The sequence below is a fragment of the Mus musculus genome, chromosome 10 (assembly GCF_000001635.26).
Source record: "Mus musculus strain C57BL/6J chromosome 10, GRCm38.p6 C57BL/6J".
NCBI lineage: Eukaryota > Metazoa > Chordata > Mammalia > Rodentia > Muridae > Mus > Mus musculus.
The window spans coordinates 81292667-81320349 of NC_000076.6; the positions used below are offsets into that span (position 1 = coordinate 81292667).

Here is a 27683-nt window from a genome sequence, read left to right on the forward strand (position 1 = left end):
CAGACGCTCTGGTTTGTTTGAGCTGGTCTGTTCATCCCTCTATGGACGCTTGGAGGCGCTGGTGAGTCGTACTTCACTTTAGCTCCACCCCTGCTACCTAATTGGTCAGGTTCCTCACTTTGCTGAGGCCCCGCCTTCCGCCCCCATACCGCACGTGAACACGTTTCTTCCTGCACCGGACGCCGGAGGGCGCTCGCAACTCCCTTGAGTGTGTGCCGCCCTAAGCCCAGTCCTTATATCCAATTGGTTAGGAGCTTCGCGTCGACGCCAGGCTCCGCCCGGGCCCCGCCCCCTCCCTCCGCCCTGTAGTGCAGGCGGCGCTTGTTGTTCAGCGGCGGCGGCCGAGCTCGGGTGCATCCTCGGGCCCGCCGCCGCCGCCGGAGCGTTCGGCCATGGAGCTAGAGGTGCCGGACGAGGCGGAGAGCGCCGAAGCGGGGGCCGTGACGGCGGAAGCGGCCTGGTCTGCGGAGAGTGGGGCGGCGGCAGGTAATGCGATCCCCCTGGTCGTTGCGATGGGCTCGCCCCTCTCCCCCGCCGTGGCGCGTGGTCTCGACCGCCTGCTTCGCGCTGCGGTGCGGCCTGCCGGGCTGATCCATTCTCAAGCGCGGCACGGGGGTTCACGCGCTCTCCCATTGCGTGTGCGGGGGAGGGGGCATCAGCGTTCCGGCCGGGGAGGCTGCACCGCCCCACCCGGGGATGCGGGGCTTGCAGCGCTCGGCCCATTTTAGGGTCCTTGGGTGACACGGTGGAGCTGCAGGCGGGCGTGGGTGCGGCTCTTTATCCTGGCAGCGTGTGCATGCAGCGAGCCTCTTTTAGATGCATGCGGTAGCAGTGAAGCGGTCCTCCGGTTTGGAGATAGAGGGAACCCGTTTTCTTGCTGCAGGGGATAGAGACAAGCAAGTCATATCTGCCCCTTTGAGTGTGTGGCGAGTGGCTTCTCCACAGTGTGTGGGAATGCTGGAGCACCCTCATTCTAATGGGGGACCCCACTTGCGGACACTGCCTGGCAAAGAAGGGCGAGTGTGTCCTCCATGCGACCCCCTTTGCTGGGCTGTCAATCTTGCAACTGTCACCTTCTGGTCCCTCCCTGCTACACATCACTGATCACCGATATGTTGGCCTCAGTTTACCTCCCTCTAAAATTCGGGCTGGGGAAGGATAAAGGAATGATGTTGAGGTGTCTTCTCTGTCCTGGCTGGGTGAGCAGATGACCCGTCAATCCCCCAACCTCCCAGTCCCTTCTCCCTGGACCCTGTGGGGCCACCCAGCTTCCTGGTGTCCCCTTCCTTGTCAAGAGCAGCATCTCTGGGTTTGCAGTCTGTATGCAGGGCGGTCGGGATGCACAGCTGAAAGAGAACAGAACACTCCCTTCTCCATGGAGGTCACAGGAACTTTCTGGATTCACAGAACTCTAGGCTCCCTCAGTAGTGCTCTGTGGCTGACAGCTGAGTTAGGTCTCTGTGGGCTCACTTAGGCTTCCAAGGTTCTCCCTCGCTGTCCTCATGGAAGACCAGGAGGGAAGGAGGAGCCAGGGAGCCAGGGGTCTTCAACCCCAGGCGCTCAGCTTTTTTTTTCTATGCCATTGGGAACCTGGTAGCTAACCTGCTTCTAGCCTCCAGCCACCTGCCCTTCTGGGCTTGTCACCTGGTGTCCCATGCCATGCTGGAGAAATTGTGCAGGGGACAGCAGGGCCCTTAGTGGCCATAAACCTGATTGCTCCGGGCACTCAGTTCCCACGACAGAGTCCACAAACATTGTCCCTGTATGGAGCCTTTCGTCACAGGGGGGGGTAGGGGGGCCGACAAACTAGCTGGAGCAGACAGGGTCTGTCACCGAACTCTGGACAAACCTGTGCCTGACTGACCCCCAGGGGCTGTCTCTCCCGGAAGTTCCTTTTCCTGCCTAGAGTCCTGTTAGTCATCCACACAGAATCCCATAGCTGCTGGTGAGTCCCACCCTCCCGTCAGACTCCCTGCTGTGTCCCCACCTGTAAAATGGGGAAGCCATCTGGATCTGCTCTGACCTTGGGTTGTGAAGCACTGCCTTAAAGGAGTCAGTTGCATTTATTTACCACCAACTGCATACCTGCCTCCACGTGAACAGGGTGGGTGTCCAGTGTCGGTGTCTCCAGCCACACGGGGACTGGAGGTCAAAGGCAGGAAGAGTGAGGCCTACCCCGCTTCCCAGAAGACCTGGTGCTCTGTGGTGCCTGTCTCCCCTGCAGCCCTGTCAGCAGCCTGTTATCTGCTCTGGTAATTTCCACCTATCTGATGGGAAGGAAACCTATCTCTGTGGTGTTTAGAATCCAGTTACGTTAAGTCTCCTTACTCCAGAGGCCTGGCCCAAAAACTGCCTGCCTCCTGCCTTCCTGTGGCTGCTGGGGCCCTTGTGCGATTTCTGGGTGTGTGGTATGGCTTGGGAATCCTGGATACTAGGACACGGGCCTGGTGACCTGCCTGGGCTCTGGTGTGAGTGTTCCTGAGCTTCGGTGGTCCCAACCTGCCACTGCCTCCTCCCCCATCTAAATTGGTGGCGAATTATGTCAGCGTTGCTTCTAAAATCACCCCAGAGCCTGCCCACGTCTCCTCCACCCCGTGCCTCTGCTGGTCCAGCATCATCATCCTTCATTTTGTTTTTCACCAGCTCTCTGTTCCATAAGGAGCCCCATAAAACCTGGCTCAGGGCCCTCCCTCTGCCCATCCCCTCCTCCCTCCCTGTCTACTCCTCACACCCTCAACGCCAGCCATGGGAACCTCTATGTTCCTGCAGTGGCTCAGCACCAGAGTAGGGTGGCATTCAACAGGTGTGCAGTGACTGTCAAGGTGTGCCAGTAAGAGGTGGTGGCCTCCATGTCAGGATCAGAACTGTTGGCCTTATAGACAAAAGGTTCAGTCAAGTCTTCGCCTAGGTGTTATCCTTGAGGTCATGCAGTCGGATGACAGCTGCCTCAGTCTCCCCCATGGAGAGAGGCTCTGGGGCCCTTCCTCGATTGGACTGTTGGGGTCATGGTGTGCGCAAGAGCAAGGTAACGCTGGGACAGAGTAGTTGCAGCCCACGTGCTAGGTTTTGTCAATAAAGTTTTATCAGCACATGGGTCATGCCCATTGTCCCACAGTGTGCCTTGGCTGCCTCCTTGTTCAATTGTGGAGCTGGGCAGCTGTAGTTAAGACTGTTGTTCACACAGACGCACGCAGACTCAGTCTGCTTCCCTGGGAAGATATTTGTCAGACTCAGGAGCCCATTAGATAAGGGCCAGCTATCATCAAGGTGACATTAAGCTAGGACCTCACGAGGAATATCTGCCTGGGCAGAGAGCTGGCCTCGGGCATTCGAGTCCCTGGGCTCGGCCCCAGTGCCATGTAAGCCAGCTGTGGTGGACAACACCTGTCATTCCAGCACTAGGGAGGTGGAGGCCTGAACATCAGGAAATGAAGGTTAGCCTTGGCTACATGCTCAAAGGAGTCAGTCCTCTCCTACCTTAGAGTCCTGGGGATAGAATTGCGCTGCTCAAGCTTGGCAGCAAGCCCTCACTCACTGAGCCATTTTGCTGGTCCAGTGTTGACTTTTCCTGAGCTTCTACTGTGCCTGGTGGGCTAGGGGCTTTGATGGCCAGGGGCTAGCCTGGAGTGCTTGCTTACGGAGGATTTGGATCCCAGCCTGCTCAGAGCCCTGAGCTGTCTGTGTATGTGCTGTGGGTGCGATTAAGGGCACACCGGCATTGGTCATGGGAAGCTGTGTCCCTTGAAAATGAGTGAGTGTGGAAAGGTGGGTGAAGAATCTGCTGGGTTTGAATGGACCATGAGTCAGCTACTGGCTCCTGACTGTTCTGTTACTGGGCCGAGTGTCATCCCTGTGCCCGGTCACCATGCAGGTGAAGACCCTGCCACAGGATTATGCCGAGCTGGGAATGAGCTCAGAGCCATTGCGAAGCTGTAGCATCGCAGGCTAGCCATGCAGAGCTGAGCAGACCCTTCCCTGTCACAGGCCTTCGGGGTTCCTGACTCCCAACAATGGCAGTGGCTCCCCAGCCTACAGTGGCTGCACCAGGTAGAGACGCACATGTGCACTGAGCAAGCTTGGACTGAGTCGCTAGCCCTCTGAGGGTGCTGGAGTCCAGGGGGCTCACCATATCCGGGTCGACCCTGGTCAGAGATCTGATAGAGGCTGAGCCTCCTGGGATGAGGGGACCGGTGGGCTCAGTGGGCAGGCTGGGTTGCAGGAGCTCAGCTGCGGCCACCACAGCTGATTCTGTGAACTGGTTTTTGTTTGTTTTGGAAATTTTTTGCCACTGTGGCCCTTTCACCATCGCCTGCTCCCGTTTGAGCTCCCTGGTCATTTTTCTTACTCACCTTGGATGCAGCTGCCTTTGGTCCTATGCTAAACACAACTTGGGCCTCATGTTCTGGAAACTATCTTTTCTGTTTCTAGTTGTGCAGTCTTTTGTTGGTTTGTAGGAGCTCTTTGTATATTGTAGACCCTTCCCTTTCACCTGTGACACCCCTTGCGTCACACTGCTCTTCTGGCAACTACTAATCATCAGCAAATTTTAGTTCTTCTGTTGTCAAGAGTGTCCATCTGACTGTTAACAGCTTCCTGGTTTGACATCATAGTCAGAAATTCTCCAGTTTCTTAATCTTCTGTGTCCCCACCTTTTATTTTTGTTATTGCCTTATGTAGCCCAGCTGGCCTCAAACTCACTGTTTAGCATAGATCTGAAACTACCAGTTCTCTTTCCTTCATCTCCTGAGTGCTGGGGTACCTGTCACCAGCTGTGTGCCCGGGTCACGTGACGTGACGTTTAGGATGGTGCTCAGATCCTGGTTGCATGCTGGGAGAGTACCCTGTCCACTCAGCCTCAGCCCATCCCGCCTTTTTGCCTGTTGTTTTCTGAGCTGGGGGTTGGGAGTTTCTCGTAGCCAGGCTGGGGACACAAGAAAACTAACCAGGAATTCTGTGCAGTAGGCAATGTGCTTTTGGGGGTCACAACCTCTGGGTCATGTGTCCTGGTGGGGCACAGTGGGGCCCTCTGCCTGAGACTTCGGTGGGGTCGCCTTGCCTGACGTTCAGCTCTTTGGGACAGACTCTGGAGCCTTCTCCTCTCTTACCACTGGCACTGAACAGTGTCTGGCTACTTGAGGACCTGTAGGACTGTGGGTGGCCTGATGGCCCGGCCCGGCCTGGCCTGGCTTCCTGTTTACCTCCCAGAGCTGACCGACAGGGAAGCACAGGGTTTGTCTTGTGTGATGGGTAGGAGGGACAGTCACCCTGGAAAACAAGGGCAGTGGGGTCGTACCCCACCCCTCCGCCCTGCCAGACTCCTGCACTGCTGGCCTCCAGCAGCTCCTGAGGGCCTGCAGTGTGTATGGCTGCCCCCACCTCTCTCAACCGCCACCACCTCGTGACTTCCTTTCCTCTCTAGTTCCAAAGAGGTGACGAGTGTTCCCGGGACAGTGACGGGCTGAGGGGAGGAAGTGCTGCCCTGCCCAGCCCTGCACAGAGCCCAGGCCTGCCCAGTCAGGCGGCTCCAAATGGTTGTCTCTGGGTGCTTCCAGGTCACCCACCTGCCGCATTAAAGCTGTTGGAGATGTGTGAGAGAGGCTGCTGGCTTTATTCAGCCTCTCTGAAGTCTAGGTGGAGTTCACACCCACAGCTGCAGCACTCAGGTGTGGAGTCGAAGCTTGTGTTGCACTCAGTCATCACCCCGCCATCCGTCTGTCTGTCCATCAGTCGGCACTACAGCCAACTCTGCATGTTTCAAGGCATGAGCTGCAGTCCCTCCTCTCCTCTGCCTTTATGTGGGCTCTGGGCACTGGGCGTGGGTTCTCAGGCCTTTGCACCTTCCCCCGCTGGCCTCAGTGGCACTGTATCAAAACCGCATAGTCTCATTCCAGAACCTTCCAACACCCCACCCATTTCTCAGCACCTCCTGGCACACACGAGTCCACTCCCTGTCTGGGAGCCCACAGGATGTGGCCTTTGTGTCATGGTCCCTCACCGAGTCCCATGTCCTTCGTGTCCCTCCACAGTTTGGGCTTGTAAGAGCCTCACTCCTGTTCATGGCTGAGTAATACTCCAAATGGGGACAAGACGCCCTGGTGTGCTGTTCCTCCGTGGACAGATGTCCATGTTTCCTTGTGTTGGTTGCTTTCGGAAAGTCCCACAGGGACTGTGCACAGAATTTGGGTGGATTGGGCTTTTCACTTCCCCTGGTGACTGCCTGAGGGTGGACTCGCTGAGTCACAGAGAAACCGTGTGTCTGACTGGGGACAAGCCAGGCTCGCCCACAGCCACCAGTACTTCTCCTTCCCTGCCGGCTGCAGGTGGCTTCCTGTGACTAGCTTCACTGACTTTAGTGGCTGTTTTTAGTCCTTAATGTTACGTATATGTCTGTCTTATGGATGTGTGGGTGGTGCCCTGAGGGTGGTAAGGTCAGTGGTCACCTTGCCAGAATCACTTTTCTCTTTCTACCATGTGGTCCTCAGGTTTGAACGCAGACCATCCAGCTTGGTAGCAAGCACCTTCACCCACTGAGCCCTTTCTCTGGCTCATGTGGCCTCTCTTCTGAGCACAGGCACAGTAGGCATAAGGAAGGCATAGTTACCGTGGTGCCAGTATGTGGTGTGCCAGATCCCCTGGAACCAAAGATACAGGTGGTTGCTAGCCATCGTGTGGATGTTAGACATTGAACCCAGGCCCCTCTGAAAGAGCAGCCAGTGCTTTAACTATCTAGCCATCTCCCCAGCCCATCACTGTGACTGTCCACTGTCTTTATGTCTTAGACAGGGTATCCCTGCATAGCTCAGGCAGGCCTCAAACTCCCAATCCTCCTGTCTCAGACTCCTGAGAGCGAGGATGACAGAGGAGGGCTGCCGGGAGCAGGGAGTCCAGGAGTTGTGTGTGTTGCATGAGCTGTGCCTCTAAATGACCTCAAAGTCAGCGTTTTGTATGGGCAGGGCCATCCCCTCTGAGTGTCCCTGAGGGGAACCAGTGATGCCAGTGAGGGGTGGCCCTGACTTCTGCCATGTTCATGCTGGACTGAGGTTTAGAGGATAGGTGGGCAGAGTGAACAGTCACAGGAGAAAGGGACTGGACAGGAAGGAAGGGCCATGTTGGTCTGTTGTCCCTGAGCCCTAAGTGATAGCAGCCGCCAGCACAGAAGTGTTGGCTGCCAGAGCCAGGAATGGAACCAGCTGTGCAAAGGTACTGTGAGCAGACATGCTGGCTTGGGCCATGAAGGGGCAGCATGCGTGGCCCAGGCACCTGGGACGGCCCAGTCATATGTAGGCTCTGCCTAGGCCAGAACGGAACACCCTGGTGGAAGGAGTTATCAGAAATGCAAGGACCTCTGGGGAATGGGTGATTTGGACTGGGAGCCTCCGCACCCCAGGCAGCATTGGACCTTGGTCCTGTTTCTCCCACAGTCCATCCCATGATCCAGGCTGTGGTCTGGCTTCCAGGCCTCTCAGCACTCAGCGCTCCACCCACCACTGACACAGGTTTTCTTGAGAACATTAACTGAGGTTCTGGGGGCAGGCATCTGTGCAGGCCGGGTGGGTGAGACCCTGTTTCAACACCCTCCTGTTGCCCACACACCACAGGAGGCGCCGTCTTCCTCTGTAGCCCAGGCTGGCCTGAACCTCGTCAGCCCTGCCTCGTCATCTCGGGTGCTGGGATGGCGGTTGTGAGGCACCATGCCTGAGTTCTTCATTTCTGCCTTTCTGAGCTGTTGGGTCAGCTCTGGTGCATTGGGACAACACTCTGGGGCCATGGAGTCCAAGGGTCCAGTGCTGGCCTGCTATCCCTGGCGTGCGATAAAGATTAACCCACAGAGAGCGGGAGCTGTTGCTCTTCCAGGACTTGGCAGATTCTTTCTGTGGCCTGTCCCATTGTGTCCCAGAGTGCCGACTTCAGCAGCTGCTAGGATCCAGTTTTTTGCAAGTGCATGACAGAGTGCGCACAGCCATGTGGCATCCTGCTTACCAGGGCAAGGTGGTCATCTACGGGCACCCCGCAGCTGCCTTAGGAGACACTATGTCGCTGAGGGTGGCCCTTCTTAATTGTATGGCATAGATTGTCTCCTGGTTCCACTACCTATACTTCCCTGTGCAGGGATGACCAGCCTGCCACAGCCCAGCATTGCTGTTGGTGTTGCTGCAGTGATGCTGTGTAGCCTTCGTGACCTCTGCCTCCTCTTGTCCTCCTGGGTTCTGGGATGATGGATATACACAACCAGGGCTGACCCCTTCCCTTACTTGAGATAGTCTTTCTCTTCCCCTTCCTCCTCTGCCCCTTCCTTCTTCCTCCACGTCCTCCTCCATCTCCATCTCCTCCCCCTCTTCCTCCTCCTCCTCCCCCCCCCCTCCATCTCGGCCTCCAAGTCTTACTCTGTCTCCTCCATCTCTTGTACTTTCTTTCTCTTTCTGCAGTTCTGAAGAGGCCAGGGTGCGGTGCGTGCCCTGCAGTGTCTCTGGAATGCATAGTATCCAGTCCCTCAGCAGTTTGTTTCCGGTGCAAGGTTTCAGAGGCCCACGTAGGTCAGGTTGTTCTTGACATGGGACTAGATCACTCAGACGACCCTAAAGTCCCTTAAATTGGCTATAGCAGAAAGATCAGTAAACCACACAAATCTGCTGCATGCCCACAGGTGTCCCCAGCTCCGCAGTGGTTCCAGGGTGACAGACTCAGGAGCATGGTGATGTGGCCGGCCGCCTTCTGGACCTGTTTGTTGTTGTTCAGGAAGCTGAGTTTTCTCTCTCGAGCTTGGAGAGAGCCCCTGGCCTGTCCCCTCACACACTGCAGAGGTGGGGGCGGGGTCCAAATGGGGACCTGCTGCTGGGGCCATCACCTGCTGGGTCTGCAGGCTGTGAGCAGATGGAAGGGGAAGTTGGTAGGTGTCTTCGAAACTTGGACACAGTACCCTGATCCTGGCCACTCAGAGGCCAGGGACCAAGCTCTGTGACAGATGGAGTCTGCAGGTCCCATGAGGCCTGCGCTAATAGTGATGTGTTTACCTTTGTGGACACTTACGTCTACATTTTGATTTTGGGATCTCGAGCTATAATTGGTAGACTGTAGGGATCACTTGTTTAAGATATACACACCTGTGTGATCTTCAGATTATACAGCCAGGTAATCTACATAGTTCCAGAACATCACATCCCTCAGAGAAGGCCTTCTGTGTTTAAGGCATCCACCAACGAACACATGCGTTCCCCTCTGTGTTCTCCCACCCTGGGTGTGACCTGTCATGGATATTGTATGGCTTTCTTGTTTGGGTCCCCTGTGTTGCTCCAGTGTGTGGGTCACCGGGACAAGGATGCACTGTGCAGTATGAGAGCAGCAGACCATTCGCTTCCTTTTTGAGGTCTTCGCACAGCCGCCATGTCTCTGTCCGTTGCTGCTGCTGCTGCGTAACAGGCACCTCCGATGTGGAAGCCCCACACCACACTCGTGCATGCACCTACACAGATCCCCATGCGGTGTGTGATGCCTCTCTTGGGTGGCCAGAAGTGGGATCATGTCCCAGGCCTCTTTTCAGAGACAGACAGGTCACCTGTACATGCAGCATGGGAGCCACCATCAGCCACTGGGCCCTTCACAGTTGAGCAGTGTGGCTGTGCGGGGGATGTGTGAGGGTCTCGCTCAGCAGTGGGCAAACCTTGCAGGAGTCTGGCAGAAGGAGCTACGGAGAACACAGCTGTGCCGGGGCAGGATGGAGTAGGGCAGGGGCCTTTGTTGGCTTGAGGAGGCAGAGAGGAGGGAATCAGGGAGGCAGCAGGAAAGGAAGTCTCGGTATAACCCAGTCAGCAGGCTAGCATGAGCTCATGGATAGCTCCCACCTCTGCTGGCCCCAGGCCTTGCTCTCTGAGGCAGAGTGGTGGCAGGGTCAAGGGCCTGTGATCTCCCTGGCTATAGTTTCTGTTTCCTGTCCATTCCAGCCCCTTTCCTTTTTCCTGTGCCCAGACCTCTCTGTCCCCCCATTCCTGTCACTCTAGGATCACCTGTAAGGAATGTCTGCAGGTGATGGGCATAGCCTGTTTTACAGATGGAGTGACCTGGGTTGTGTCCCCAGGCAGTGCGCAGTTGCAGCCCATGTGACAGGTGCTTGGGATGATGGGGACACAGCTTCCGACCTCCCCAGGAGAAACCCGCTATAGAGAGATTCAGACTCACCCGAGGTCACCCAGACGTGTGGCAGCAGACATTGGCCTGAAGCTTGAGGGGTATTGTCACCACTTGCCTGGGTGCTGCCGGCAGACGTGGGCTGACTGGGCCTCACGCACCGCACCCGTAGCCAGCTGGTGCCCCCGCCTCCCCTCCTCCCTGACTATTTTTAAACATAATTTCCTGGAAAACGGGGCTGCTTGCTCAGTAGACAATTGGCTGGGAGGAGAGTGTCTGAGCTGTGTCAGGGCCCCTGACTCTCCCCCCTCCTGGCCGCATCTCCAGGGTCTGTCTTAACTCCCATGATTCAGCCAGTGAGGTCAGAGCCCATGGTCCACGCTGGGGTCCATGCTCGGCTACAGGTGGAGCAGGTGACTTGGGACCTCAGAATGTTACCTGCAGCCCTGGGAGCTGCTGCCAGCAGAGCTGAACCCTTCCTTCTAGCCCCAGGGAGCCTTGCACAAGTTCTAGACCTTCTGCCTCTCCTGGTCCTTGATCTCCGCGCCCCAGATGCAGCTTGTTCCACTGTAGAGGCAGACACGGGTCAGCTGATAGAGCCGTGCCATTGCAGTGGCTGAAGGGTTACTCACCAGCGCCTTATACAGCCGCCGTGGTCCATCCCCATCTCCTGTCAGGGGCAGGATCAGTGTCCTGAGGTTGTGGTCCTGCATCCCCCTGTGCTGTGCACTGGGAGCCTGCATCCCTTGGCTCACAGCCCCTACGTCCCCTGAGGAGCTGTTAGTGACGTCAGGGGAGGAGACAGAGTCACCCTCATTGCAACACCCATCTTTCTGTCCACGAGTGTCTCCCACAAGCCCAGTTCCTGCCGCCATCACGCCTCCATAGCCCACAGGGGCTGTGATCATTTACCTCCCCAAGGGTCATCTCTTGGTCCCAGACGCAGAACCACAGACTGTTCACTACAGAGAGGCCAAGGCAAATACCAGGGCAGCTTCTAGAAACTTTTTACCTGTGGTCTTCGGTCCCTGGGTCAACAGCATCACAGTCCACCCAGTACTAGGTTTGAAATCCACACAGACAGTCACCCGTGATCTGTCTCTGTCTGTGATCCAGTCATCGCAATGAACCTGGGGCAGGGATGAAATTACCCCTCCCCCTCCACCACCGCAGGGCAGGGGAGGAAGTTACCCCGGTGCACAGGCACACAGCCTGACACAGGGATGGCTCCGTGAATAAAGGGCTTACTGCACAAGTGTGAAGAACCAAGTTTGAGGGGCTGGAGAGATGGCTCAGCAGTTAAGAGCACTGGCCGCTCTTCCAGAGGTCCTGAGTTCAATTCCCAGCAACCATGGGATGGCTCACAACCTTCTATAATGGGATCTGATGCATTCTTCTTTCTGATGTGTCTGAAGACAGCTACAGTGTACTCATATAAATAAAATAAGTAAATCATTAAAAAAAAAAAAAAAAGAACCACGTAAGTGTGACTCCCCAGCACCAGGTAGAAAGCTGAGTGACCTGCACAGCTGTTACTCCATCACTGGGGAGATGGAGGCAGGGGGATTGCTGTGTCTAACAGATGCCAAGCAGCCTAAGAACCATGAGCCCTAGGCTCAGTAACAGACCCTGACGCAAAACCAAAGGCACAGCCAGCCATGATGGCGCACACCTTTAATCCCAGCCCTCAGGAGGTAGAGACAGGAGGATCTCTGACTCCGAGGCCAGTCTGGTCTACAGAACGAGTTCCAGGACAGCCAGGGATACACAGACCCTGTCTGACAAAACTAAACCAAACAAGCAAAACAAGCAAACTGGAGAAGGATGAGGAAGGCCTGGCCTGGCCTCTGGCCTCTGGGCTCCGTGCTGATTGTCCTTCCCCCCCTCCCCCCCAGGTATGACCCAGAAGAAGGCTGGCCTTGCAGAGGTGAGTCCCCCTGTCTGAGGAGGCATGGGCTGACGTGCTGCTGTGTGTCCTGAGGCTGTGCAGAGCACTTCTCTGGACTCAAAAACTGGGGGGGGGGGGGGCGGGGGGGGGCCGGCAGGGGGCTGGTACCATCATCCGCACTGCAAGAGGCAGGGCCTTGGACACCACAGCTTTTCCTCGGGCCCTCAGAAGGGGAGGGTCCCAGGGACACCCCAGAGCCTGCAGAGCTGTGAGGAGAGGGGAGCTAGGCTCTAGTGTCCGGAGGATGACATTGGGGGATAGATAATCTGGGTTCCTGGAAGCAGCGTGCCCCCTAGTGGCAGGTGTAGAGAAGCACAGGCAGCTTGGCCCTGGTGACCCCCCAGCCCCCACAGCACAGCAGCCGCCTTCTGCCTCCCAAGCCCTCTGCTTCTGCACTTACAGAACCTTCTGGCTACCTTCCCAAACTGTTTTTGGTCCCTGTTCCCCAGGCCCCCTTGGTGACAGGGCAGCCAGGCCCTGGCCATGGGAAGAAGCTGGGCCACCGAGGCGTGGATGCGTCGGGAGAGACTACGTATAAGAAGGTAGCCAAGACAGGTGTGGGGGCTGGGAAGGGAAGCCCCCATGACTGGCCCTTAGCCTCCCTGCAAGGATGTTGGTGTGAAAAGCAGCACCGTCCGGTCTGCTAAAGTGTCAGCCGTCATGAATGTAATATTGTGTCACCCCACCCCCATGAGACATAGCTATCCCCTCTGAGCCCTGCCTCCCACACCTCCAGTTCACTTCTGTTGCGGAGCCCCTGCTGTGTGTGGCTGTGGAAGGTGGCTGTTAGCTGGACAGATGCAGATGGATATCCTCAGTGCAGTACCGTGTGTGTGTGTGTCTCTGTGTGTGTGTGTGTGTGTGTGTGTGTGTGTGTGTGTGTGTGTGTTTGTTCATGTGTGTGTGTGCTGGACAGCACAGAGAGGCCTCCAGGGTCCTGATGCCACCAACCCTCCCCACAGACCACCTCGTCCACCCTGAAGGGCGCCATCCAGCTGGGGATCGGGTACACGGTGGGCAACCTGAGCTCTAAGCCGGAGCGGGACGTGCTCATGCAGGACTTCTACGTGGTGGAGAGCATCTTCTTCCCCAGGTAGGCCCTCGCGGCTGCATTCTGAGCACGCCATCTGTCACCAGCAAGGCTCCCTGTGCCCCTGCCTACAAGTATTTGAGCAGCAAGAAGGAGGAGACACACAGGTGCCCGCCCACTTGCTCCTTGGCCAAAGCTGGTCCCATGAGTGTAGCTGCGTGTGGTTCTGGCCCCAAAACCCACTCAAAAGCCAGGCCTGGCACTTGTCTCTAACCTCAGTTCGAGGAAGGCAGAGAATTCATGGCCACACCGGCAATCTCCTTCAGAAAATTCGGTGGCAAGGTGTTGACCTCTGACCTCCCCATGCCCATGTGTATTCGAGGGAGGGATGATGGTTAACGTGTTTCCTGAAGCCAGTCACAATATCCTCACTAAGCAGCGACCCCAAGTTGTGTGTGGGGTTGTGTATGGGACAAATGGGGGGGAGGCACCCGAAAAAGCCACCGTCCTCACAGCTATCCCCCTGCGTCCTCCTCTGCAGTGAAGGGAGCAACCTCACCCCTGCCCACCACTTCCAGGATTTCCGCTTCAAGACCTATGCACCTGTTGCCTTCCGCTACTTCCGGGAGCTCTTTGGCATCCGTCCAGATGACTATTTGGTAAGTGTAGCCGTCAGCATCACCAGGTAACAAGCTTCCCCAGGCTGAAGCCTGAAAACGAGAGCTGTACACCACCTCCCAGGGGCAGGAGTGGGTGGTTCTGCTGGGTTCCGGTGCACAGAACAGAGAGATGGAGGTCTGTGACCCCTTTAAGGACACACCTCCCTGTGACCTCAGATTTCCTGGGCTCCACCATCACCCAAGAGCACACACTGGGGACCAAGTCTTCGGCCATGGGATCTGGCTTCACCCTGCCGCTGTGGGCCTCCTCACAGCAGCCTGCCCTGTTGTGCTTTTTCTGGTCCTTGTTTGCTGGCTCCTGTTGAGTTGGTCACAGTTTCCAGGAGGCTGTGGATTCATCTAGAAAGTGCAGCTCGGGCATCTTGGTCACAAAGGCCTTGGGGGAAGTGAACTAAGGGCCCAGACACAGGGCAGGTACCTCGGTCAGTTCCCAGGAGGGTCCCGTATCACAGTGACCATGATGCCACGCGGACAACAGTGCAGGAGAGGAACGCAGCCAGGTGTGGGCGTCCCTGCCTCTCAAAGATATATATGGCTCACCACAGTGGGTGGAGGAAGGACAGACAGATGGCCTGGCTGGGGAACGGGTGTGACATGGCTTAGACATGTGTCCCTACCCATCAGCATCCCCACCTGGAGTGTGGGGAAGACTGACGTACAGAGATGACACATGAATGTCAGCTGTCAAGAAGTGGGGAAGGGAAATGGCCATGGGCTGAGGGCCAGCATGCTGACAGCCTATGCTTGGAAGGTGCTTGTGACCCAAGATGGCTGCTGAGTTGCAGCTACCACACAGAGGGTCCGGGTAGGGCATAGGTAGGAAGGAGAGAGATGTACCCACTGTCACCCACTTACAGAGCATTCCTCAAAGCACGTGTCCGTAGCAGCTGAAGGGAGGCTGGAGGCTCGTCACATGGGAACATGCCTGAGCCCATCACACTCTGTGGATGACAATCTGTAACATGGGACTTACTTGTGTGGGGGTGGGGCAGACAGGCCACACCCCTCACATTGTTGTTCCCGCCTCTGCCCTGTAGTACTCCCTGTGCAATGAGCCACTCATCGAGCTCTCCAACCCCGGGGCCAGCGGCTCTGTCTTCTACGTCACCAGCGACGACGAGTTCATCATCAAGACTGTCATGCACAAGGAGGCAGAGTTCCTGCAGAAGCTGCTGCCTGGCTACTACATGGTGCGTGGGAGCTGGGCTTCTAGAACCTTCTCACTGGCCCCAGCATGGGGAAGGGTGCAGGAACGCCCACCTCTGTCCTCCCACCCTGCCACGCCCCTTGAGCCCACAGCAGCATCTCCTCAGGCGCATGAGGGCCAGGGATGCAGTGAGCCATAGGCACAGACCTCTTACAAAAGGCCAGCAATGCAGGGCTTCCTCCGCTTCACAGGACCAGACCTCCAGTCCCAGCTGCGTAGCTCAGCACAGACCTTGGAAGCATCATTCATCCACTGAATGATGCCCAGGTGGGACCCCAGATGTCCTGAGCTCAGGAGCAGTGACTGTGCTGGGGATGGGATGAGAATTCTGGCCTTCAGAGAGCACAGGGAGACTCCAGGCTCAAGCTTTGGCCAGGGACAGCTCAGAGGCAAAGGAGCCTGTCCCCCACCTGATACACTGAACTGCATCATCCCAGGGAAACACAGGATAAGGAGAGAAGTGGTTTCCGGCTTCTCCTTGTGTGCCATGCCATACAGTCGTATGCAGGGTGCGCTGATGAGACAGGGAAACTGCAGACTGACACCCTGTCTGCAAACCAGAGAAACAAACAAAAAAGTGTTAATAGGAACTAAAGAGGGAACCCAGTGGTTAGAGCACCAGCTGCTCTCACGGAGGACCTGGTCTCAGTTCTCAGCACCCAGCGTAGGCTCACAGCTGCCCATAGCCCTGGCCTCCGGGCAGCAGACACAGTGTGCATATTCACACATGTAGGCCAACACTCATGGACATGAAATAAAAACAACTAGGACAGAGCCAGATGGTGGTGCCACACACACTTCTTTATTCCCGGCACTCGGCAGGTCTGAGTTCGAGGCCAGCCTGGTCTACAGAGTGAGTTCCAGGACAGCCAGGGCTACACAGAGAGACCCTGACTTCAAAAACCAAAAGCCGCCGGGTGTAGTGGCGCACGCCTTTAATCCCAGCACTTGGGAGGCAGAGGCAGGCAGATTTCTGAGTTCGAGGCCAGCCTGGTCTACAAAGTGAGTTCCAGGACAGCCAAGGCTACACAGAGAAACCCTGTCTCAAAACAAACAAACAAACCAAAAGCCAACCAAAAATCAAAACACAAAAAATAAGATGAGAAGGTTGGGGGCGTGGTTGGGGTGGAGCCCCGCCCAGAATCCAACAGAGGGTCTGGGGGTGGAGTACCGGTAGGCAGTTAGGAAGTCACCCCCCCCAACTCTTCTGAGATTGAAGGATCAAGTTGGACCTTGGTCATCCACAGCAGCCACCAGCCACTGTACGATGGCTCCTTGTCCTCTCACCCTACAGAATCTCAACCAGAACCCACGGACGCTGCTGCCCAAGTTCTATGGGCTGTACTGCGTGCAGTCTGGTGGCAAGAACATCCGCGTGGTGGTCATGAACAATGTGCTGCCCCGTGTCGTCAAAATGCACCTTAAGTTCGACCTCAAGGGCTCCACGTACAAGCGCAGGGCCAGCAAGAAGGAGAAGGAGAAGAGCCTGCCCACCTACAAGGACCTGGACTTCATGCAGGACATGCCCGAGGGGCTGCTGCTGGACTCCGACACCTTTGGCGCCCTGGTCAAGACGCTGCAGCGAGACTGCCTGGTAAGCCCCGCCCTCACGGGGGCTGCCATGTGTGCTCAGAAGCTGAACAATTTGTGCTGGTGATTCCTATTGTCCCAGCACGTGGGAAGCTGAGGCAGGAGGACCACTCAGGCTAGGGTCAAAGTGTGGGCAAGTTAACCTGTCCCCATATAGAAAATGCTGATGGGGGCCTGGGGTGCTGCCGGTGGTCAGCGCGTAGGCAGCAAGGGGCTGGCCTGGCCTCTGTCCCCAGCGCCACACAAAAAGAAACAAGGAGTTGAACTTCACAGGAAGACCAACAAAATCTACTAACCGGGGCTCTCAGAGTCTGAACCACCAAGCAAAGAGCATAGAAGGGCTGGACCTAGGCCTCCCGCTCATTTGTAGCAGGGGTGCAGCTTGACCTTCTTGTGGGTCCTGAACAGCTAGAGTGTGGACCTTCCTGTCTGGGATATGTTCTTTTAGTTGGGCTGCCTTGTCTGACCTCAGTGGGAGAGGAAGTGCCTAGCCTCACAGAGATTTGACGTGTCAGGGGGAGGATACAAAGGGGGATCCCCCACCTGCTAAGAGGAGAAGGGGAGGAGTGAAGGATTGTGGGAGGTGACTGGGAGCGGGGCAGTAAAGTGAATAAGTAAAAAACGTAAAACTAAAAGAAAAAAAGTTAGCAGGTAAACAGAGCTCAAGGGTAGAGACCCTGCCCTCTATGAGGGGCCCAGCGTTCCATCCTGCTGCTGCAGAAACCAGGTGTGAAGGGACGCCATAATGTCACGCCATAATGGTCCTGAGTGAGCAGGATGTGAGGAGAAGTTACTGCCTCCTGGGTATCCTGGAAGGGGAAAAGGGGGACAAGTGAAGGGGAGAGGACACGGCCCAAAGACTGAAGGGAGGCCGCCAGGAGTGGTGACACACACCTGTTATTCTACACCTTCCTGGGAGGCTGAGGCGGGAGGATTGCCACATTCGGATTTCAGTCTGGACTACATAGTGTTAAGGGTCTCATATAGAACAGGCTATCCTGGAGCTTGCTATATAGACCAGGCTGGACCCAGAGACACTGCCTGCCTCTGTCTTCCAAGTGCTGGCTGGAATTAAAGATGTGCCCCAAGCAAGGCCTCCCTAAAAATAGTTTCTCAAGTCCCTGACGCTGCAGAGTTGGGGCAGGGGACAGGCATTGGCAGTCAGCACCCTGTCTTCTGAGCTCAGGTCCATAGCTCTCAGGCTCCCTGAAGGACCAGCTCAGGGGGCCTCTTGGCTCTTCTGCCTGTCCTGAGTGGCTCTGGCTTCCAGCCCTGGGAGTCACCCCCCTGCACCACCCAGGACCAAGCAACCTCCTCCTGGGCCAAGCCCTCCTCCATCCAGGACCTTGTTCGTCTTGACAACACTTAGACCCCTTTGCCAGGGTGCTGGGGTTGGTGGCTGCCCCGCCTGCCCCCTGACCTGTCCTACTGTCAGGTGCTGGAGAGCTTCAAGATAATGGACTACAGCCTGCTGCTGGGCGTGCACAACATCGATCAGCAGGAGCGAGAGCGCCAGGCCGAGGGCGCCCAGAGCAAGGCGGATGAGAAGCGGCCCGTGGCCCAGAAGGCTCTGTATTCCACGGCCATGGAGTCTATCCAGGGCGGAGCTGCCCGTGGGGAGGCCATTGAGACAGATGACACGTAAGTGGGGTGCACTCACTGTAGCCTATGCTTCTTCCCGGTGGAAAGGCTGTGCATGCAGTTACAGGCCCCAGGCGTCGTGGGCACACTTACATCCCAGCACTTGGGTTGGAGGCAGAGGCAGGGAATCTCATGAGTTCTAGGCCAGCCAGCACAGTGTAGTGAGACCCTGTGTAACAAAAAGAGGGACAGTGGCTTTGCAGTGACCCAGCAGGAGGCCTACGTGACACCCCTCCCCCTTCATCTAGCTGGCACCCCATGGCCCTGAAAGAGAAGGTACCCTGCCCTCAGAGCTGGGAGGGAGAGCTGTCATTCACAGGCATAGGGATAGGCCTCTCAGAACTGTCAGCCACAGGCTACCTGTGAGGGACAAGAGTAAGCAAAGGCCCTGTGCAGCTGTCCCCCTCACCATCTTGGCTTTTGTAGGGTCTGCGTGGGGCCCCGGAGGGGACCAGGTGAGCCTGTGCGTCCTGTGTGGTGTGAGATGGGCCTGTGGGGCTTCAGCTGCAGCAGCTTCAGGCCTGTGGGCCACTGAGGCATTGAGGAAGGTCACTAACAGGACTGTGCCCCAGGGAGCAGGCTTGTTGCATTAACACCTCAGGATGTCTGAGGCAGCTGTGCCCTGTGGTGTGCATGTGCATGGAGACCTGCTGAGGTTGCTCAGGCTGGGCCCCAGGGCAGCTTCTGCCCGTCCGTCTGCTCCCAGAATCGTGAGCCTGGCCCTCCTGTGCTCGGCTGATCCGAGTCTCTCTCCACAGGATGGGTGGGATTCCAGCAGTGAATGGGCGCGGGGAGCGACTGCTCCTCCACATCGGGATCATTGATATTCTGCAGTCCTACAGGTGCGCGGGCCACGCCCACCAGGTTACTCTTACTCCCCTTTCTACCTGGCCACACCCCTCAGGCTACCTGGCCATGCCCACCTACTCACTCTTCTTGACCCCAGCCCACCCAGTCTTCCGCTGCATCTGGGTTCCACCCAGATTGACTCTGCCCCTGTCAGTTCAGCGCAGTGGGTTCCTCCAAGCCCTGCCTCTCAGGCTGGCATTGGGTCAGTGGGCTGACAGTCTGGGGCCCATCTGTCACCAGGTTCATCAAGAAGTTAGAACACACCTGGAAGGCCCTCGTCCATGATGGGGTGAGTCCCATTCATTCATTGCACCCATTGACCCTGCACTGAGCAGACCAGGGTGGGCAGGGGACATACAGGTGCCCTGCAGCTCAGCACTGGCCTCTGGCCTGGTTCCCATGGGAGTGCTGGGAAGGGTTTCGCTGTGTGCTGGGCTGCTGGGGCTTCCACAGCCCCTGTCTCAGTGACCCCCACTCCAGTGTTCAAGACTCCCACTCCCCTAGAATCGAGGCTTAAACAGAAACTTTCCAAAGGGTCCTTAGGATGGTCCTGGCAGTAGCTTCCAGAATGTGTGCTAAGGTTAGGGAGGAGAGGCACTCCTGTCATTCGGCCACTCAAGGGGCTGAGGCAGGAGAACCCTGAGGCAGGAGGGTTGGAGGTCATCCTTGGCCTCAAAGTGACTGTGTGTCAGCAAACAAGCCAAAGACCGGTGCATGTGCGTGTCCTATGACTTGTGACCCCATCCCTGCTCCACCGTGCTTCCCTAGGACACTGTCTCAGTCCACCGGCCCAGCTTCTATGCAGAGCGCTTCTTCAAGTTCATGAGCAGCACGGTGTTCCGGAAGAGTTCCTGTGAGCCACCACCTGTGGGAGGGGGCAGAGGGCCAGTGAGTTCCCAGCTGGGGTTGGGGGAAGAGTGAGACCAGCCAGGCGCGCTCCAGTGAGCCCCGATCGGAGGCCTTGGGCCCAGAGGGCCTGCATGTCACCAGTTCACATAGGCCCAGCGGCAGGACATTGGGAGGGGCTGGCTGGCAGGGCCTCACCCAGCCTCCTGTGCAGTCCTGAAGAATGGAGCATAGGACATAGACAGTGAAGGAGGGGGAGTTGCTGCCAGGAAGCCATGGAATCTGAGGCTATCCCAGCACTGACCCCTTGCCCCTTCTGACTCTGCAGCCCTGAAGTCCTCTCCATCCAAGAAAGGACGTGGTGCCCTGCTGGCGGTCAAACCCCTGGGGCCCACTGCTGCCTTCTCAGCCAGCCAGATCCCCAGCGAGAGAGAGGATGTGCAGTATGACCTGCGGGGGGCCCGCAGCTACCCCACGCTTGAGGATGAAGGTGACCTGCCAGCCTGGGCACAGGGGCTGGGGCATGCCATACTGTGGATGCAGAGGTCTTAGGGCAGCCTGAACCCAAGAGGTGGTGGGAGGTGAGGAGGGAGGGAGCGCACCAGCAGGAAGGAATGGTGCAGGCCCTGCAGGCTGGTCAGTGGTCCAGGTTTATGGCACTAACGTGACTGACCAGACTGGACATGGTGGCTGATGGAGCAGAAGGCCAGCTCCTGAGGTTGGAGCCGTGTGGGAGGGGGGATAGACTGCAGCCATACAGGCTCCTGCTTGCTGCTCCCACAGGCCGGCCTGACCTCCTGCCCTGCACCCCACCGTCCTTTGAGGAAGCCACCACAGCCTCCATCGCCACCACCCTGTCGTCCACCTCCCTCTCCATCCCAGAGCGGTCCCCTTCAGATACATCGGAGCAGCCCCGGTACAGGTAGGCAGGGTTCAGGTGGGTGGAGCAGTGTGGAGCCAGTGCTGGGAGCAGGTGGGCACAGCCCTGTGTCACCACGCTCTGACAGCAGGTACCCATCCCCTCTGTGCCTCTCCCACAGGCGGCGCACGCAGTCTTCAGGCCAGGATGGCCGGTGAGTCCCTTCTTTCCCCGTGGCCCCACCCACCTTAAAAGGCAGCAACACTTGGCACTGAGCTCCAGGCTTCACCCCACAGACACTGCAGGCCTGGCCAGCTTCCAGAACCTTCCGACCCTCCTGCACCTCAGTTCCAGACACCAGAGCAGTGCCAAGCTCCCCGGCGTGCAGGCCGCTGGCCACGTGGCCACCTGCTTGTGCTGCGAATGCACTCCGGGCCTCAGCAGGACCCAGCGGCTACTCCCCAGGGATCACCCCAGGCTAGGACTCCCTGGGAACCAGGAATTGCATGCAGCTCTGGGGTCAGGGAGGAAACTGAGGCTGGGCCGTCCTCTGCAGGCCCCAGGAGGAGCCCCATGCGGAAGACCTGCAGAAGATAACTGTGCAGGTGGAGCCAGTGTGCGGTGTGGGGGTTGTCCCCAAGGAGGAGGGTGCAGGGTGAGTGTCCCCCTCACTCAGGGATGCCAGTGCTGTACATGCCCAGCCAGCCCTGCCTGCTCTTAACACAAGAGGGAACAAGTATGTGCACACCTGTCACCCGAGCACTGAGGCAGAGGGCGGTGTCCTAGTTAGGGTTTCTGTTATTGTGCTGAGCGCCACGACCATAGTTGTTTAGGAAGGGAAGGGTTTATTTCCACTGATAGCTCTCAGGTCACCTCCATCACTAAGGGAAGTCATGGCTAAAACTGACTGAGGCCATGGAGGGCACCTCAGCCTGCTTTTTTATACCCAGGACCACGTGCAGGGTGGCCCCGCCCAGAGTGGGCAGGGCCTCCCTCCCACATCACTCAATAGAGAAAATGCCCATCTGACTGGGTGTGGTGGTGTACACCTTTAATTCTAGCACTTTGGAGGCAGAGGCAGGGCAATCTCTGTGAGTTCAAGGCCAGCCCAGCCCGGTGTACAGAACGAGTTCCAGGATAGCTAGGCTATGTTGAGAGAGTATGTTTGAAAATAAATGTAAAAATCAGTAAAAGAAGAAAGAAAATGCACTGTGGTCTCGTGCAGGACAGTGTGACAGGGACAGGCTCAAGCAGGGGTTAGGGGATAGTGTGACAAGGGCAAACTCATGTGCAGGGCAGTGTGACAGGGACAGACTTGAGCAGGACAGTGGAGTTGGGACCGATTTCCTCAGTCACCAGTCCCTCTTCAAGGATGCCTGCCTTGTGTACAGTTGACAGATGGGTAGCACGGAGGGCTATGAGTTGAGATCTGTCTCCAAAACCAAAAATAGTGACCCCTGAGATGGAGAGAGAGTTGGTAGATCCAGCTAGGGCTGGGAGAGTGGGCTGTGCACAAAACTATCTCTGACCCTATCACTGTTCTGTGTCTCCAGAGTGGAGGTCCCCCCATGTGGGGCATCGGCTGCAGCCTCTGTGGAAATAGACGCTGCCAGCCAGGCCTCAGAGCCTGCCAGCCAGGCCTCAGATGAGGAGGATGCACCCTCTACAGACATCTATTTTGTAAGTTCCCCCCAAGACCCCTCCTCAGGCCCCTTTGGGCCCTTGGCCTCCAAGGCACCTGTGGACAGTTACAACTGCTTCTGTCTCTGGTGTGATCACTCTGGGTGGCAGGGCCATTGCTCCCCTTGGCCATGGGGACACCTGAGCAAAGACGGAGGCCCCGTGTCTCTGGCAAGCTGGGAACCACGCGAAAGCTTCGTCCTTCTGGGGGAGGGACACTCGTGATAGTGTGGCCTGGGGGCCTGGTGAGTGGCTGGGGGGTCTCCATGCTGCCTGCTCTGTGAGATGGGACACGCCCCTTCGTGGACAAGGTAGATCTGACCCCGTCCACCACGGAGAGAAATGCTGTCATGGTTGCAGGCCCAGAACAGGGATATACCTGTAAGCAGTCAGAGCTGCAGCAGCCCCCTGGGGGTCAGCTGGCACTATCACAATGTCATCTCTTGACCCTGGTGCTGAAACCTCAGCTGGGGTCTAGGGTTGTCCTCTCCCACCTGGGGTCCTCACTGCTCCCTACTAACTCACCCACGGTCCCTGAGCTGCTTCAGTTAGGTCTACGCTCCCACCTGGTCAGACATACTGTCACCTGTGTTGGGGCCTTATGGGATCCCTAGTCCCCAACCCAGCCACACATCCTGCTTCCGTCGCCTGTGCCTGCTAGTCCTGCTCAGCTGCCCACCTGTATCCCCTGCCTGGTTCCCGCTTCATCCTCTACCCTCTCCTCTCTTCCTTCCTCCCGCCCGGCCCACTGTGTGGCCAGTTCGCCCATGGGAGATACTGGCTTTTCTCTCCCCGTCGTCGCCAACTGCGGGCCGTGACACCAAACCACACAGGCACTGTAAGTGACCACAGCCCGCCACGCGTGGAGATGGGGCTCCAGAGCACAGCACACCCCTTTTCTCAAGTGACTGAGAGAAAGCACAGCTGTAGTGTAGGTCAGCTGAGTCCCGCCTAGACCAGAGACAGAGAAGCCCTGTGACCCGAGCGCCACTCCCTCTCAACTACCCAAGCCAGGTCTGCAGTACCCCAGCTTACTCATGTCACTCTCGGGTGTGGGCACTTAACCAGGCTTGAGTGTTGCAGGGACCACTGAGCCAGGACCTGCCCTTCCCTCCATTGCATACTTCACAGGAGGAGAAACTGAGGCTCAGGCCACACAAGGAACCCACAGGGCACAGGGTTCAGAGGAACCCATCCTCACAGTCCATCACTCGTCCTAGTGACCTTCCAGGACACGTGACTGCGCTGCAGTGGGCCGGTCTCGTAGCTGGGGCTGTTACCTCTCTTTCCACAATAAGTACCAGGCCCAGAGAGGCCTGGGTGACCTGCACAGCCCTGGAGGTAGCAGGACTGTCTGTCACCCCAGCATTAAAAGGTGGAAGCAGGATCTGCAATTTCATTGAGCCAGGGATGGCTAAGTTGGGGGTGCAAGGCTGCCCTCTGCAGGATAGATTGTTGGCCTCCTTGCAGGAGGTAGACCACTGGCGTCTGGCTGGCCTCTGGGGCATGGCACACTCCGCCATACCCCCACCCCGCTCTTGACCCCCACCCCGCTCTTGATCTACTTGCTCAGCACCATCAGCCTTGTTGTCTGAGGCCCTTCTGTGCCCCACTCCTGGCTGTACTCCTTGACACTGGGAAGCCCTGCAGAAGGCAGGATGACAGCCCAGGACTGGCTCTCAGCGGTTTCGGCCCTGGGAGAGCCCGATGAGGTTCAGCTTGGATGGAACTCGCAGGAGCCATGTCCCTGCACCTACCGTGCTCAGCGGTCAAAGCTTGCAGTGTTGTCTGCCCTGTGCTCAGCAGCCTGTGACTTGCAGCAGGCTGTTGGGGCTGTCGAGGGTAGGGGTAAGCCCAGGGAGGTCAGAGCAGGGAGGGCCCCGCTCCACTACAGGCTGGATCAGTGGGGACCAGGGTAGTGGGACAGAGGGGGCACATGGGGAGGAGGAGGGGAGGAAACCCCCGGCCCGCCCCCTGCCGGCCCTCCTGCACCCCTGCTTTACTAACTGCTTCCCGCTGCTGCTCCCCTTGCCGCCGCCGTTGCTTCCCCAAGGCCAAGGGTTGGGGGCAGGTGCCCCTCACAGGGACCCGGGGTTGCGGCTGCTCCCTGGGATTGGGGTCCCCCTCTTTTACTTTCTGTCTCTTCCTTCTGCCTGTCTGCTCCTCGCCCCCTGCTCTTCTGCACCCCTCCTGCACGCGCTGCGCAGCCCACCGACGAGAGGAGCTGGGTGTACTCCCCGCTTCACTATAGCGCGCGGCCCGCCTCCGACGGCGAGAGCGACACAGTAAGTCCCCAGGCAGGGTGGGAGGACAAGGCCGGAGCTCCTCCCCTCCCCTGGCGACTCCCTGCCCTCCTCCTCTAGCTCCTCCTCCCCTTCCTCTGGCGCCTCCTTCTCTTCACTTTGAATCCTCACCCAACTCTTTAGGCTCCTCTTGCTCCAACTCCTCCTTCTCCCCCTCTGCCCCTCCCCGCTACTCTGGGCACAGGGATCTCTAGGTGTACCAACCTTTTGGCCCAGGGAAACCAGACCTGGCCTCGGGGCCACCCACACCTGTAGCTCCGAGGCTGTACCAGGAAGCTTAGTGGATGGCAGGGGCCCCGCCTGGGTCCTGCCCTCCCTCACCTGCCCTTCTCTGGTCTTTGCAGTAACTTCTATGCAGTCCCCAATCTGGAGCCCAGCGTCCTTCTGCCACCCCAGCCACTTCCTGGAGGCGCTGCCCCCCACTGGGGCTCAGAGCTCAGCGACATCACCTGGCCCAACCTTGTTCTCTCCCTCCCCACTGACGGACGGCACTGGCCAGGCCCAGACCCAGGATAGCTCAGGCCGCCATCAGCTGCTACCTGTGCCTGTTGGGGCAGCAAGATTTGGAGTGCCCATCCTGTATTTATTTTGGGTCTTTTTTTTTGGACGAAGAGTGAGCACAGGTGTGATTTTCTAGAAAGACGACAAGACACAGAAAACCCAGGAAGAGGCTGCAGCCACCAGCCTAGGTGGATCAGGCTCTACGTGTCTCACTACTCTGGGGACAGTGGCCCCGTAGCTCCAGTAAAAGCCACACACTCTAGGGCTCTTGTTATGGCCTGCAGAGGAGACAGGCCCTGGAGCCTCCGCTTGCCAGCCCAGGTGTGTGCTCCTGAGTTGGGTCACCTCAACAGAGCCCCTCTGTCACCTCAGGTTTGGGACCCGAGCAAACCAGGACTAGGCATGCCCTGTGGTCTTTCTGCATCTGTTTACTGCCACTGGAAGGACATCCCCACGCATGACTGTCACCTAATGCTGGACTGGGAGGGTCCATGTTGTCTGCCTCTCATCCCCTTGAAGCCCTGAGCTGGTGCCGTGGGTCCCCTCAACTACCAGGGGATTCTCTGCCCTAAGAAGGGCACAGTCAGGCTGCAGGCTGAGGGCTGGGTCCTAAGACACCGTGGCTGAAGAAAATAAGGGAGAAAGTGACATCACCTCAGCAAAGCCAACTATGTCCACCGAACACCAGGGAGATTGCGGCCAGTCTCCTCCCCTGGGCACACCCCAGTGTGTTGGGTACAGTCCAATCGTGTCATGCCCCTGCTTCATGGATGTTCCACCCACGGTGTGCTGGTAGGAGGAATCAGGCTGAAATGTTCTGAAAGCCAGCAGCCTGAAGCCACTGCTTTTGGGCCAGCCGCGTAGGCCTCTTGGGTTGCACCTTCAGGGACAGAGGTCAGGACCTGGCTGGCTTCCAAGGACTGCAGCAGCCATGGAGGCAGTGAGGAGCATGACACAATCATCATGGCCAGAAAAGGCATGGCCAGGGACAGGACCCGTGCGGGGGTGGGGCAACCGAAGGAGAGATGGACAGATGTCTGTCCCTGGACCTCAGTCCCCTTCCTGTTTTGGGATGCACAGTGAACACACTGGTAAGCTGCTGCAGGAGTTAATTCAGGGGCTGCAAAGGCAACTTGGGTTGGGCCTTGCACAGACCAGGCAGGTATAATATCACACCTGTCATCCCAGCACTTGGAAAGTTAAAGCAAGAGGGTTGTGGCAAATTCCAGGCTAGCCTGGGCTACAGAGCGAAATGAGACCAAAAGATAAAACTCCCAGGGCTGGCCCTACCACTCAGTGGGCAGAGCTCACCCAGCTGCGTAAGCCCTGAGTTCCATCCCAGCACCGCAGAAACCAGATGGGGTGGCACACAGCTGCCGTCCCTGACTTGGGAAGTAGAGGCAGAAAGCAGGCATGCAAGGTCATCCTTGGCTGTAACCAGTTGGAGGCCAGCCTGGGCTACATGAGACCCTCTCAAAAGAGAATCTGTAAATATCTTTGTGACTCCCCATCGTGTCCCCATCCTGTTCTCTCCAACGGCCACTATTGCCCCACCGTGGACGGTGTGTGAACTGTACTGTAAGGCCTGGGGGCTCCTCCAAGGCTGAAGAGGTGCCCTCTCCGGCCCACTTCTGTTCTCCTCAAGCCATCCCAGCAAGTCCCCTGTCCAGCCCCACATCAACCTCAGTGCAATATGCCCTCCCCGTGGGGTCCCTTGGCACGGTACTGTCTGCAGCCCCTTGTCTCTCACCCCTAGCTCCACTCTCCGGTGGTTAAAAATCGCATCGCACATCCTCCCCCCAATCCTGTTTTTATTGTTGAATCCATTCTGTAAACTACAAACCTCGTGTGTCTTACTCATCAGGACTTGGGATCCCTCGTCCTCAGCCTATGTGGTCTGGTGTTTGACAATCCAAGCACAGTGTCCTCTTGGCACCAACCAGAGGGGCCTGTCCCTCCAGCGCAGCCGGCAAATGTATGCAGTCCAGGTCCCCGCCCCACCTGTCACAGCCCCTCTTTTTGAGATCTGTAATAAATCTCTAATAAGAAACAGCTCCTCTCCGGTGACTTATGCGTGCGTGCGATGGGAGAGCAGGCGAAGGGTGGGCACCACGTGTTTTGTCTCCCCCGCTCTAAACCCTCCCTGGATCCCACATGATGAATCCCAATTCGCAGATGACTTCCTTTCTCCAAGCCTAAACTTCCCTATCCATAGATTAGCCACAAGTTGAGCGCAGTACGCAAGCTGGCGGGCGTAGTAGTACTCAGACTCGTCCTGGAGTCAGCCAGAGACTGTCTGTTCATGTCCTGTTGTTTTATTAGCTCGGAACCGGTTGCTACAAGGCTACCCTAGAAACCGAGGACTCCCGCGAGCGCTTGGGTCTCCGGGTTTCAATTTTTAGAAGTACACCGGGCCCTGCAGGTTTA

The 27683-nt window shown here is 57.4% G+C and overlaps 1 protein-coding gene and 1 long non-coding RNA gene across 13 annotated transcripts; one reads left to right on the plus strand and one right to left on the minus strand.

Moving 5' to 3' along the window:
- The first annotated feature begins 168 nt into the window (after window positions 1-168).
- Pip5k1c (phosphatidylinositol-4-phosphate 5-kinase, type 1 gamma) lies at window positions 169-27308 on the plus strand. Of its 12 annotated transcripts, none has more exons than XR_003948618.1 (19): window positions 169-486; window positions 12018-12049; window positions 12520-12612; window positions 13033-13163; window positions 13642-13759; window positions 14818-14970; window positions 16282-16581; window positions 18013-18218; window positions 18977-19060; window positions 19308-19356; window positions 19836-19920; window positions 20242-20403; window positions 20697-20835; window positions 20954-20986; window positions 21069-21427; window positions 22326-22452; window positions 23213-23290; window positions 24660-24737; window positions 25100-27308. XR_003948618.1 is itself a non-coding variant. In NM_001293646.1 (19 exons), the coding sequence occupies exons 1-19, from the start codon at window positions 393-395 to the stop codon at window positions 25100-25102; spliced, it is 2064 nt and encodes a 687-aa protein (NP_001280575.1). In that variant the 5' UTR covers window positions 297-392; the 3' UTR covers window positions 25103-27308. The 12 variants fall into 12 exon arrangements, 5 of the variants coding, with proteins under 5 accessions (NP_001280575.1, NP_001280576.1, NP_032870.2 ...); NM_001293646.1 differs by having other exon boundaries at window positions 297-486; window positions 21329-21427; XR_003948617.1 differs by lacking the exon at window positions 23213-23290.
- On the minus strand, window positions 9035-11573 carry Gm16315. The gene is made up of 2 exons (XR_001779824.2): window positions 10174-11573; window positions 9035-9739 (listed from the first exon to the last, which is right to left on the minus strand). It is a non-coding gene; the product is annotated as a predicted gene 16315 (long non-coding RNA).
- Window positions 27309-27683: the final 375 nt, after the last annotated feature.